At 50.7% G+C, this 13699-nt stretch overlaps 1 protein-coding gene across 1 annotated transcript; it reads right to left on the reverse strand.

The window, feature by feature from the left end:
• Positions 1-289: 289 nt before the first annotated feature.
• Positions 290-13448, reverse strand: SUN5 (Sad1 and UNC84 domain containing 5; the record flags this gene model as incomplete). Its single annotated transcript, XM_081097714.1, has 12 exons — positions 290-421; positions 1383-1469; positions 1948-2115; positions 2723-2838; positions 3789-3867; positions 7196-7304; positions 7867-7901; positions 9336-9385; positions 10610-10671; positions 11571-11637; positions 11853-11989; positions 13363-13448. The coding sequence occupies 12 exons, from the start codon at positions 13446-13448 to the stop codon at positions 290-292; spliced, it is 1128 nt and encodes a 375-aa protein (XP_080953840.1).
• Between the last annotated feature and the right edge of the window lie 251 nt (positions 13449-13699).

Raw genomic sequence — 13699 nt, forward strand, 5'->3', positions numbered from 1 at the left:
GGAGATGACTTACGTACAGCCGTCAGGCAGTTTGAATCCTGATGCTGCCATTTTCTGGCTGTGACCTCTGGCAAATCACTTTGTTCCTGGGAGCCTTCACTGTCCCATCTGTGAAATGGGGCCCGTGGGGCTGTCGTGAGGATGCCTGTGCACCCAGTACGTGATCAATCATTGCTAACCGTGGTGTCAGACATCAAATGCTAGCCCGCCCTTAATCTTTGGGGCCAAAGACACATAGACTTGGGCTGGGTCATGAAGAATAAACTTTAATCTCTCTCGGGGTGGGGGATCAGTTGGGCTGCTCTCTGGGTGGGGTCACAGAGCCGTGCACTCGCACGCGGTAGAGGCAGGTAAAGCGTGGGTTCCCCCAGTTGCTTGATATCTTCACCTTGACGGCTCCAAAAGTCCGGGTGGGCTGGTTCTGGAAGAGAGTCACAGACATGGGGCAGTTCTCCCCTAGGCCCCCACTCTGCCTGTTCAGAAGGGCGTTTGGGAATGGTGGGGACCCATCTCATAGGAGGGGAAACTGAGGCCCAGAGAGGGGAGTGGACAGTTCCAAGGCCACACAGCAAGTGGATACTCAGGGCCTGGGGTGGAAGATGCTAAGGCCAGAAGGACAGACACACCGATTAGGAAGGAGTCCCAGCTTTGGGGCCCTGGCACCTAGGTGCTGTGGGACCCTGAGTAAATGCCCATCCCTCTCTGGGCTTTAGTTCCCTGCCTGTGAAACCGAGTGGTAACATCCGTGTCCCACAGCTGCTGTGAGCCTGAAATGAGATCTTGGAGCTGGACGACCTACTGGCACCTGGAACATAGTAGATGTAGGAGACTGGATTGTCTCTATCTCCCAGGGAATTATACAAGGGGAGACTGAGGCTGGGAGGGAGGGAATGACCGAGATCACACAGAATTTGTGGTTGGGTCAGGATTTGGACCAGTGTCAGCTCCCAAGCCTAGATATTCTACCAAGTCTCAGGGCCATTCCAGCAGCTGCTCACGAGTCCTGCTTCTGTCTCCAGCTCCCTCCCCTCCAGTCTCCCCACCTATGGCTGATAATGGACGGCCCAGCATGGAGATGCTGCGTTTGAAGCCAGCGTTCCTGACCGATGGGCCCTTCCTGCTAACATCTGCTGCCCCTGGGAGGGCTCCTGGGCAGACGAGGGGAACCGGGAACTGCCAGGGGCTGCATGGATCTGAAGGGGCCCACTCTTGTCCCAGCAGCAGGTCCCTCACTCTGAGCCTCCGCTTCCTTCTCTGTCAAGTGGGTTAGTGACCATCGTGCACCTCCTGGGGCCGTGGGGAGATGAAGCGGGGTCCCCTGGGTAAAGCCTGGCACCCAGTGCACTTAGTAGGTGCTCAGCAGGGCAGCTTTTCTCAGGTACCTGGAGCTGGAACGTCTGAATGATGTTTTCTGGCTGGAACTGGAACGCCCCCAGGAACACCTCCTCCCTGGGGGAGCCTTCCATGCCCTGTGGAATCAGAACAAAGAAGAACGTGTCGGGCACAGGCAGGGCCTGCAGAGAGGGCTGCCACTCTCCAGCTGGGACTCGCACACCGCCCAGGACGGGGAGCTCCCTACCTCTTTGGGGACCATTCTGTTGCCGTACAGAATAATGGATAGAAAAGACCACTGGCCTGGGACTCAGGAGGCTGAGGGTCCACCTCTACTCTGCCATTGACTTGTAGGATCTGGGTGTGTCCCTGACCCTTCTCCGGACCTCAGTCTCCTTATCAGTGAAATGGGTCTCTGAGAACTAAACTAGCTGTGAAGAGCTTGGGTTGATACAGAGTAGCTGTTTATCCCCCGGCCCTGAAGGCTGCGAGCTGACTCTGACCCGGGCCATGCCCCGCCCTAACAGAGCCTCACCCAGGCCCACTAGCCTGGAACCCTGCCATCAGGAGACCATCCCCTTAGCTAAACACTGCTCCCTGCCAGGGCTTGCTCACGTAGATGACAAAGTCCTTGGGGGCCGTGTCCAGGCTGCCCGACAGTGAGATGGTCTTGGGGATATGCTGCAGGGTGAGGTTGGACAGGTAGACCTTTTGGGCCAGTCGAATGGTCACCTGGCCGCGGTCACCTGAGAAGGCCCAGCAGTTGCCAGGTGTCACGTTGGGCTGGAGGGGCAGGGGCAAGGGAGGTTATGCTGGGTGGGTGGATGAGAACTGACTCCTCGCCCCGTCCCAGCTCCCCTAGACCTCCTCTGCCCTCCTGGGTGAGCCAGGCCCTGCCTGTCTACAACGCTTGGCTTGAGCGCCCTCAACTCCAGGAGGCTCCCCTGACTGAAGGCAGCAAGATGAGACTTCCCCTCAGCCCAGAGCAGGAGGACTGGGGCCTGTTTAGGCCCTTCAGGGTTCCCTGACCCTCAGTCTTGAGGGCTGGTGGGGCCACTTCTAGCTAAAGCAGGTTGTCCCCTATCCCTGTGCCTGTCTCCTGCTGCTGCCCAGCCCCCCAGTGGTCCCTGCTGTCTGTTCTTGCCTCTTGCCCTTGCCCCTGATTTCTCACCCCCACCCCCACCAATTGCCACTTTTGTCTGCCTCCTGCCCCTGCCCCATCTGTCTCCTGCATCAACCCCTGCCCCTGCCTCTGCCCCAGGCTCCACCCCCTTTACTCCCACCCCCAATCTCAGCTTTCCGTGAAGACCCCCAGGCCCCTGGCCGCACCCCTGCCACTCTCCCCTTGCCGCACCCCTGCCACTCTCCCCTTGCCCGCCATGCCCCCTGCCTCGAGGATCACGTCCGGGGGCTGTGCGTAGTTCCACAGCCGGATCCAGTTCCAGTAGGAGCGAGCCTTGTCGTGATTGTATGTGGCTGATGTTTGTTCAAAGTCGATAGAGGCTCCTGTATGAAAGGTGGGGGGTAGAGGGTCTCAGCTGAGCAGCCCCCCCGCTTCTGCCTGGTGGTGGGGAGCCTCACTGATTGGGCATTGACTCTGTGCCCAATGCACTTTGGACGAGCCACTGGGTCTCTCTGGAATAATAATAATAACCATAATAGAAATAATGATAGATACCACCCACCTCATAGGGCTGCTGTGAGGTTGAAATGAATCAATACCTCAGTGTTTGTCCAGCAGTGCCTGGCGCCGATCAGCCCTCACTTACGTCATTGTCATTGTTATGGCTATTCTTACTAGTGCACCCATTTCCCAGAAGAGAAATGGATGTAAGAATTCCGCGAGCAATTCTTACACCCAGTAATTCTTACACCCATTACTCCAGCCCTCGGAGTTAAGCTGATGCCCTCTGACCCCATCTGCTTGGGCCTGAGGGTGCCTGGGTCAGCTGGTGGCTCCCAGGCAGGGGCAATCACCCTGCCAGCCCCACCCCACCGCCTGCCCTCACTCGATCCTGCCATGTCCTTGCAGGGGCACCTTTCAGTCGGTTCCTTTGGTCTGGAATGCTTTTCTTCCTCACCAGATTGTAGCCCAAACGCTCCCGCCTCTGCCCAGGTGCCCTCCCTCCCAGCCACCTGCTTTATTTTTCCAAAGCTCCAATCCCCAACCGTCATTGGGCCTGTGTTGGTTTTTAATGTGGTCAGTCTTCCCCACCGGGGACAAGGGCAGCTCTGCTGACCCCGAGGCTGGAGGACAGTGCGTGGGAGGAGGGGTGGTGGAGGGCCTCCCCTGCCCACGCCAGGCTCCATTAAAGAAAACCAGCTGGGGAGCAGGGTTAGCTCTGAAGACGAACTTCCCAGCAGCAGTGGGTGCACCAGCCCAGCCCTGAAGTCCACCCTCTGAGGAGTTTCTGAGGGAACTTGAGGTGCGCACATTGGGGGAGCTGATCACTTACCTATAGACTTTAGGGCAAAGTCCGGCTTTTCAATGTAATCTCCTTGTATCATCTTCATTATTTTCTGGGCCATTTTTTGCTGAAGAGGCAGAAAACATAAGCTGTGCCCTGGTGTGTTCTTACAGATCATGGTCCCCAGGTGTGTGCACACCAGTGACAGGCAGTTCTCCCCTCCCTGCCTATGGGAGCCATGGCTGGGCCCAGTCGCTACTGGTATATTGTGAGGGAGCCCAGGCGACACAGAGCCACCCCTGTCCCACCCACTGGGTTTACTCAGCGCCTTTATCCTCACTGTGACAGGGAGTCACACGTGGGGATGGAGTCTCCGTGAAGTTAAGGGCAGGGCCCTGGAGTTAGACAGACTTTTACTGCTGTGGGGTGTCGGGCTGGTTGCTGCCCAGCGCAGTCTCAATGCTCTCCTCTGTGCTGAGGCCGGTACTGTTATCATCCCCATTGTAAAGACGAGAACACTGAGGCACAAACGGGTCCCCTGTCCAAGGTGACACAGCTCACGAGAGGCAGAGCCAGGCGGTTCGGCTCCAGAGTTCCGGCTTTTTAGCCACCGCGCTCCACTGATAGCTCGGTACATGCTGGCTATTATTTTGATTAGATTTTTTTTTTTAAATAATTTACTTATATACATATATTTTATTCTTTAATTTTTTAAAATATATTTTATTGATTTTTTTTTTTTTTTACAGAGAGGAAGGGAGAGGGATAGAGAGTCAGAAACATCGATGAGAGAGAGACATCGATCAGCTGCCTCCTGCACATCTCCCTACTGGGGATGTGCCCGCAACCCAGGTACATGCCCTTGACCGGAATCGAACCTGGGACCTTTCAGTCGCAGGCCGACGCTCTATCCACTGAGCCAAACTGGTCAGGGCTTGATTAGACTTTTTACAGCTTTGGCAGATTGTTCCCTCCAAAAATGGCTACAACCAGGTCCCCCATCTCATGCTCTTCTTTTGTGACTTTGACACTCTTCCCATTGAGTTGGGACTTAATTTCTCCCCATAAATCTGAGTGGGACTGTGATTCTGGCAGAAGGGATGCTGTGTGACTTCTGAACGAAGTCCCAAGGTGATTCAGCGCTGCCTGGTTCTCTGGAGACACCAGCCGCCATGTGGTGGAGAAGCCCAGACCACATGGAGAGGCCACCTTTGGCTGCTTTAATCAACAGCCTTGAGTTCCAATCCACAGCCAGCCTCAGCGTCCGACACGAGTGAAAACACCCCCGGTTAATTCCAGGCCAGGTCTCGGGTCACCCCTAGCCGTCCAGTCTTCCCCACGGAGGCCCCAGGCGTCACGGAAGAGAAGCCATCCTGGCTTTGTCCTACCTGAATTCCTGACCCACGGCATCTCTGAGCATAGGCGTCTATAACGCTTTAAAAAGTCATTTCTCGTGAGAATTTTCAACTTAAAATATTCAAGGACACCTGAATTGCGAGTAATTTATTTATTTTTATAATATTCATTGCAAATTGATTTTTAAAATTAAATTCAAAATATTGTGGTGTGTGGGGATGGTTTCCGTTTTGGACGCGTGGCTGTTAACTGGTAAAATGGTTGTTTTGCACCACTAAGCTTTGGGGTGGTTGGTTATGCAGCAGTAGTTACCATAACAATAGCTAGGGTGTGCACAGGGCTGTGATTCTGACTCTATTTTATTGATGTGGAAACTGAGGCTCAGAGAGGTTGGTGCCCATCCTAAAACAACATGTATGACTTAATAAGTCTGGGTGGGGCCCATTAATCTGAATTTCTAACATTTTCCCAGTTAATGCTGATACTGCTGTGGGGATCACACTTTGAGGACTACTGCCTTAAAAGGAATAGCTATAGCTGCACTTCATCTGGAGGGCACTAAACCGAGTATAGACACAATTAAAGACAGAACCCAAGCTTGCCCTTTGCAGAGAAGGCTGCCACGGGGTCAGAAACTTTGCATTTCTGCAGGGCTAGGAGACAAAATTAGAGACTTCAGAGGCCTCAAACATCAGGATATTTATCAAATTTTCGAAGCTGCCTGAGCAGTACACTAAAAGGTTAAGCTGAAAACCTCTGACTCAATTTTATAAAAATTGCTATCCAGGCCTGAACCAGCTCAATGCATGTCTACATAGATGTGATCAATGCACTTCATGATCCTTACAAAGGAAAGGGGGAACTCTCATTGGCAGGAGTTACGATCATCTGGAGTATCTATGGCTCTTTTGTGTACAATGTCCAGGAAACACTAAAGAATTACCAGACATGAAGAAGCAAAGAAAAAACAGACATCAGAAAGGAGGCCACAGATGATCCAGAGATTGGCTTTAGCGGACAAGGATTTTCATATAACTATGATCAGTATGTTAAGGAAAATAAAGGAAAAGATGGACAATGCAGGTGAAATGTTGAAGTTTCGCCATAGAATTAAAAATCTATGAAAAAGAATCAACTGTATGTTCGAGAACTAAACACTGCAATATGTGAAATTAAGAACTTAATGGAAAGATTTAACAGTAGACTGAACAGAAAAGAATATAAGATTATTAATTAGCTTAAAGAAATGTGAATAGAAAATATGAAAATTTAAGCAACTAGAAAAAAAAGGATAAAAAAACCAATCAAGTAATAGCCTAACCGTTATGTGGAATACATTCTAAAGGTCTAGCATAGATATAACTGGAGTCCCAGGAGAGGACACAGATAATAAGGAAGAAGCAATATTTTCAGAGATAATAGCTAAGAATGTCCCCAAACTATTGAAAAATATTAATCCATAGATTCTGATAAACTCAGCATCCCCCAAGTGGGTTAAATATAGAACACTGAGGGAAAAAAGAATACCTTACAAATTCTCATGGAGTTTGTAAGACCACACTTATAGGACCAATAATAAACGTGAGGCTTCTCAACAGCAACAGTATAAACTAGAACACAATACTGGGCTTCCTTCAAAATTCTCAGAGGAAAGTACTTTCTATCTATAATTCTATACCCGGCCAAATTATAATCAAGTATAAGGGTAGGAATAAGATATTTTCAAACATACAAGTTCATAAATTATAAATTGTGCCCTGGCTGGTTTGGCTCAGTGGATAGAGTGTTGGTCTGTGGACCGAAGGGCCCCAGGTTCGATTCTGGTCAAGGGCACATGCCTGGGTTGCGGGCTCGGTCCAATGTGCAGGAGGCAGCCAATCAGTGATTCCCTCTCATCATTGATGTTTCTATTTCTCTCTTCCTCTCCCTTCCTCTCTGAAATCAATAAAGATATATTAAAAAAAATAAATTGTACCTCTTATTTCACTCTTTTTCAGGAAGTTATTGGGGGAATGTGCTTCATCAAAACTTGGGGTATAGGAAACAGGGCATCAAACAGAGAAGTTAGGTGTTTGGGGGCAGAATGGCCAGCATCTCACCTCATCTGACATGGCTTCCATCTCCTGGAGCTTGGCAACGAGCTGATTTATGGTACCTCGGAGAACCTGGATTTCCCCTGTGTGATGGCGCACCTTCTCCTGGTACATCCTTACAAGGGAGGGTGAGAACATGGACTGACCGACCTGTGGTACTATTGTCACCCTCAGCTTCTACCTTTGCCAGTCAGCCCACTAAGGATTAGCTTCACATTTTTCTACTCTCCTGGGCCTATCCCCATCTTATTTCTAAAATACTACTCATGCTCTTCCTCCTGCTTGGAATGTTCTTTAACCTACCTCATTCCTTCCAAATATTCCGGAGTATTTTGTCTGCAATTAAGGATAATGCCACCAGGTAGTATCTTGTTGGTTAAAATTCTTTTCAGCTGTCTTTTGCTGAACACTAACTAGAGGCCAGGAACTATTCAAGACACCCACATTCTTTAACACCCATAGTTACCCAGAGCAAGGTGGGTGTTTTGCCTCATCTAATAAATGAGGAATCAAAGACCCAGAGAGGTAAAGTATATTGTATAAGTTTAGCCAGGTAGAGAGTACTGGAGCAGGGATTTAGACTCAGGTTGGTCTGACCTCAGAGCCCACATTGTTAGTCAATACATCCCAGGTCCTAGCTATAGCTCTGGTTTTTAGGTGTTAATAGAACTTCTTACCTCAAGCTCTGCAGTGGAGTATTTATGCTGTCATCCTGGTGGGGTGTTGAGGAAGCAAGGGATCTTTTTGAGATGGTCTAATTTGGGCCCAATAGAGCTTCATCCATCCATTTTCCCACAACCATAAATCTGTTCATTTATCCACCTTCTTGTTTATTCTTTCATACATCCACCCATCTACCATCTATCCAAAATCCAATTTACCTTCCTTTTTATCCATCCATCCATCAATCCATCCATCCATCCATCCATCCATCCATCCATCCATCCACATACATTCACACTCATCTATCCTCCCTTCCACTCACCATCCATCCATTTACCCTCTCCCACCCATCTACTCCATTTGTCCAACCTTTCCCATCCCTCTACACTTCCATCCATCTACCTTACCTTGTCCATTTACCCTTTCATCAATCCATTTATCCCATCTATCCATCCATTCACCACTCCAACTATCTACCCTTCCATTCAACCATCCATCCATCCACCAACCCACCCATATATTCCATCTGCAGACCTCCCTACCTATTCACTTTTTTATCCATCCACTTTCCATTCACCCATTCACCCTCCAAACACTTCCCCCAACCCCTACATCCATCACTTTCATCCTCCCATCCATTCTCTCTCCATTCATACTCCCGTGTGGCCATCCTATCATCCAACATTGATAGTGGCAACCTGGTGCCTGGTCCTGAGGTAGATGCTGCGGGAGTGAGTAAGCTCTGCCTTCAAGGGCTGCCGGTACAGTTGGGGGAACAGTAATGGTTACAGAACATTTTATCAGTGATTGATTAAAGAAAATCGTATTAGTGATCACAGAACATTGTATTAGTGATTACAGAACATTGTATTAGTGGTTACAGAAAACTGTGGGAGGAGAGAGGGGAATGTGACCACCTCTGCCTGGGTGTTCCTGAAGGAAGTGACATATTAGCTGGATCTCGGAGGAGATGAAAGAGTTCATAAGAGAAGAAGAAAGAGGGAGGGACAAGGCCCATCAAATATCCTTTCTCTCTAGGCCTTCTGAGCCTCTTTGCTGTCCTCAGACTGGGAGCTCTTGTCATTGGTTTCCTCCTCCTCCTTCTCCAGGAACCACATAGCAAATGATCTCATCTTATTTGAGCAGAACAAACTGCATTGAGCAGAGAGAGAAAGGTTGTTCCTTGTCCTCAACATCCCATTTTATGTGGGAGCCTTGATAAAGAAGACATGGGTTATCTCTGGGAGTGAGTGACAGGAGAGGCGTTCTGGAAGAGAGAATATTGCATCTGGTCTTTGGAAGTCACATTGTGGTGGGAGAGATGGGTTCCAGGTGAGTGGTATGGCAAAGCCAGAGACTTGGAGCTGGGATGAGTCAGGAATTGATTAGGATCCAGGTGTGGCGATAGTGAGAGAAGCTTATAGAGGTGACATTGACTGGGGAAGGTCGGTCAGCAGTGTGCCTGAAGAGAGCCCACACTCACCTGCCAGACTTCCACTTTGGATGGTAAATGCATCATAAACACCCAGAATCCTGTGCAGCCAGAGGAATGAGGAGGAGCTTTTTAAGATGGAAGGTTAAGAGCGTAGGGTCTGGAGTTAAGGCTTCTAGCTTCAAATCCCAATTTTGCCCCTTGCTAACACTGTGCAACGTTGGGAGAAGTTATGTTACCTTTCTACACCTCAGTTTCCTCATCTGTCAGATGGGATAATAGTGCTATCTACTTTATTACTGAATGATTTCATATATGCGAAGTGTCTCACATAAATCAAATAATCCATGTCTCCTCCCCCTCCCCTGTCCCAATCCTACTGGGGATAACTGGTAGAGAGAAGAAAAGGAGGTAGTCATTTTATGATACCTGTATTGCCTGAAATCCTACTGTTTAACCAGCCGTGGGCAAACTACGGCCCGCGGGCCGGATCCGGCCCGTTTGAAATGAATAAAACTAAAAAAAAAAAAAAAAAAAAAAAAAGACCGTACCCTTTTATGTAATGATGTTTACTTTGAATTTATATTAGTTCACACAAACACTCCATCCATGCTTTTGTTCCGGCCCTCCGGTCCAGTTTAAGAACCCATTGTGGCCCTCGAGTCAAAAAGTTTGCCCACCCCTGGTTTAAGCCATTAATAAAATCCTTCAAGCCAGCTGGCGTGGCTCAGTGGTTGAGCGTCAACCTATAAACCAGGAGGTCATGGTTCCATTCCCAGTCAGGGCACATGCCCGGGTTGTGGGCTCGATCCCCAGTAGGGGGTGTGTAGGAGGCAGTCAATCAATGATGTTTTTTTATCTCTCTCTCCTTTCTCCCTTTTCCTTCCTTTCTCTCTCAAAATCAATAAAACATATCTTTTCAAAAACCTTATTTGTTGGGTTAAGTGTTCTAGGAATGTCTAAGAAATGCACCCCTGTCCCCATACATTTGAGGGGAGGAAGGAGATTCCTTTGCTTGAGGAAGCAGAGCTGTGATGTGGGTGGCGTCTGGAAGGAAGTCACAGAAATCCAGAGAGAGGGAGTAATAATTATCGTAACATGGTTTGGAAAAAGCTTTACAGTTTTCAAAGCTTTCAAAAATTTTTCTTGGTCATTATTACATTTAATCCTCCCAGCAACACACTCATTAGACAGATGGGAAACTGGGGCTCCTAGAGGGGCTGTGTTGCCTAGGCAGTGCCAGAACCCCCAGCCTTTCCCTCTACAGAATGGGCGAGAGCCAGGGATTCCCCCACCTGGGATGGGTCAGGGCCCCGGGGACGCACCAAAAAGAAAGAGGACCAGGACACCTGTCTTTTCCATGAGCTTCTGGAAGAGCAGTTTGCATCTGGAAGACAGAGAATCAGTGCTCAAGGGGAGGCAGGGCTTTGCACAGGCTGGCCAGTCCCTGCCTGGCCTTCAGCTCTTCCCCACCCTGAGGGGCAGGCCTTTCTCTGGGCAGTGACACCCTCTCCGGAGGTTGGCATGCTCCTTGGCTCCATAGCAGGACAGAGGAAAGAAAGCTCTTACCCCAGCACTTGGGGCCTTCAGAGGCCAATTCACTATGGTTGTTGCGCCCTCATCACACCCTTTCTCCATCTACATACTCTTTGTTCCCTCCCCGTCTTCTCTCCTGGTGAATGTACCCTTCAGGGTTCAGCTCAAATGTCCCCTTCTGCTACAACCTCCAGACTCTCACTCCCCACACTCACACTGGTTTTTGGTGTCTTCCTTCCCACTCAACTGGAAGCTTATGAGTGGTGAGGGCCAAGGCTGAGCCCAGAGCAGGCATTAAGGAAACATTTAGCACGTAGACTTCAAGTGGATGAGTGAAGTGAAAGCTTTTCAGGAATTCAGAGGAGTCTTAGGGGCAGGAAGGGGAAGGAGAAAGGACGGGATGGACATGCCAGGCAGGAAGAACAGCGTGTACAAAGGTGTGGAGGTGGGAATAGAAAGAGTGGGTCCAGGAAGTGGGAACCCTAGCCTTGCTGGCCCAATAAGTCCACAGCAGGAAGCAGAATGAGGGCAGTTTGCAAAGAAAGGGTGGGGCAGGATTTCAAAGGGCTGCAGGCTGAGGTGATGGGTCTCTGGGGAGCCACAGTATGTTCTGGGGTGAGGGTATCTGAGAAAAGCCAGGTGTGGGATAGCTTGTCTGGTCTGGAGATCAAGGGGGAGGTTCAAACCAGTGAGGTTCCCAGCTGCATGGTTCCAGCTCCTATCAGCCTTCCCTCGCCTGCCACTGCTCACCTGAAGAAGTTGAATAGGACCTGGTGGACCTGACTCCTTAGAATGCAGGCCAGGCAGGTGATCCATGCTGCAGAGGAGACAGAAGACCAGTGAGTAGTTGCACCCTTGTTCTTATTCTCCAACGACTTGCTGACTGTCCTGGTGAGTGTGTGTGTGGCGGGGTGGGGACTGGAGCTTGGAGACCCCCTCAACTTGCTAGTTGAGCCCAGGGCAACCCTGCTCTGCTTATGGGTAAGTGCCAGCTTGGAGTGAGTATCAGTCCTATAGGTGATTACTGCTCACATCTGGCAGTTAATAGATACTTAATGTGACACAGGAGCCCTAGGATGCGTGAATGCCCATTCCTAGACACTGGGAGCTTCTCAAGGACAGGGTCCTTGTCTGGCTCATCCTGGGTGCCAGCACTGCCCAGCGTGGAGCTAGGCAAAAAGTAGGAAGTCAGGACGATGAGTAGGCGGAAGGATACACAAATGGATGGAAAAGGGGGTTTGGAAGATAGAGGAATAGAAAGATGGGTGAGTGGATGGGGAAAGAGAGGAAGGGTAGGATGGATGGGTTGATGACTGGATGGTTGTGAGTATTAACAAAGGTGTGGATAGCTCGGTGAATGAATGGATGGAGGACTAATGAAGTGCACGGATATAATAACAAAAGGATAGGTGGACAGATGGTTGGGTACATGACTTCGTGGGTGAATAAGTGGAGGGGTGAGTGGATGAACACAGAAGTGGAATACCAATCTAGGAGGTCTGGAGTGGGGCCAGCTGCATCACACCATTCCCATGACTTCAACCAGTGTTCTCCTGGCCCAGTGGCCAGGCCTGCGTTGGAGTAGGCGAGGACTGGCAGTCAGCTCCTCCTCCAGGCTGCAAGTCTCCCTCCCACTCCCTCTGTCCAGCCACCGGAGAGACCCTGGCTGGAATGACACCCCGACACCTTGATGGGAAGACACCCAGAGCTCAACCTGTGCTCTCTCCCTCCCATGCTACCCAGCCCAGGCTTCACACCCCTCCCCCACCCCAAGGTCAGCCTGGCCTGAGGCAGCTCTTCAGTGTATACTTACACATACACCCCATTACGAACTGAATCAGGCCTGGGGATGGGCCGTTGAGACGGAGCGGAAACAGGAAGGGATCATCTGCAGAGAACACAGGGCTGTCATGTCACTGCTGGCTTGAGGGACATGGTGCCTGCAGACACCTGGGAGCGCCCAGAGTTTGGTGTGAGCATCCCTGCCCCCTGCCCTGCCCCTTCCAGGTCACCCTGGGTTGCCCATCTGACATCTCAGAGCCTCAGCCCCTTGCTGCCCAAGAAGATCCCAGGGCTCCCCTCGCCCTTCCCTGCTTACTCATGTTTTGCGAGGACTCCTCTGTCATCCTGCAGGGGTTCCGGCCTCGTTGGACCGCCCTGGGGCTGATAAGATTCACAGTGGCATTTTACAATTCACAAGAAACATGGTCCCCATGTTCCAGGCTGAGAAACCAAGTTGCAGAGAAGTTTGCCCAAGACCACCAGCCTGTGAATCAGGGACAGACCTGGGTCTGCTGACCCCAAATCCAACACTGTGCTCCCAGCAACCCACTCAGTGCCTGGCACACAGTAGTAGCTCAATAAACACAGGCCGAAAGGATGCCTCGCCACCACTCCCTGGCGGGAGACTTTAGGAAAGCCCCTGGCAAACCTCTGACCTCAGTTGCTGCACCTGTAACGTGCAGGTGGTAACGCCTGTTCACCTCCCAGGAGAGGGCTGAGGGGCACCGTTTCGTAAGTGATAAGGGGCTGCTGTCCTCACCTCCTGGGCCTGGGATCCCTGCAGAGGTGGGCCACATCGTCGAGGGGGTCACCCAGGTCCCTGGGGCTCCTTGAGGTCCGTGGCATTGGTTTCCTTCTCTAGGACGGGGAATGGAGGGAGGCTCTCTGGGAGTTGGCGAGGAGGAACTGGCTGCCACCTCAGCCTCCTATCATTCCCTGAAAGGAGTCATGCGGAATCTGCTCTGAGCTGTTGGCACTGTGACCTCACAGAACTGGGTGGGGTGGGGGGAGGAAGGGGGGGGCGACACGAAGGGTGTCGGGGAGGCTTGGCTTTGGAACTTCCTCATTGGAGGAGCCCATTCCGACCAACTTACCAC

Source organism: Myotis nattereri (genome assembly GCF_964212035.1).
Source record: "Myotis nattereri genome assembly, chromosome: 8".
Taxonomy (NCBI): domain Eukaryota; kingdom Metazoa; phylum Chordata; class Mammalia; order Chiroptera; family Vespertilionidae; genus Myotis; species Myotis nattereri.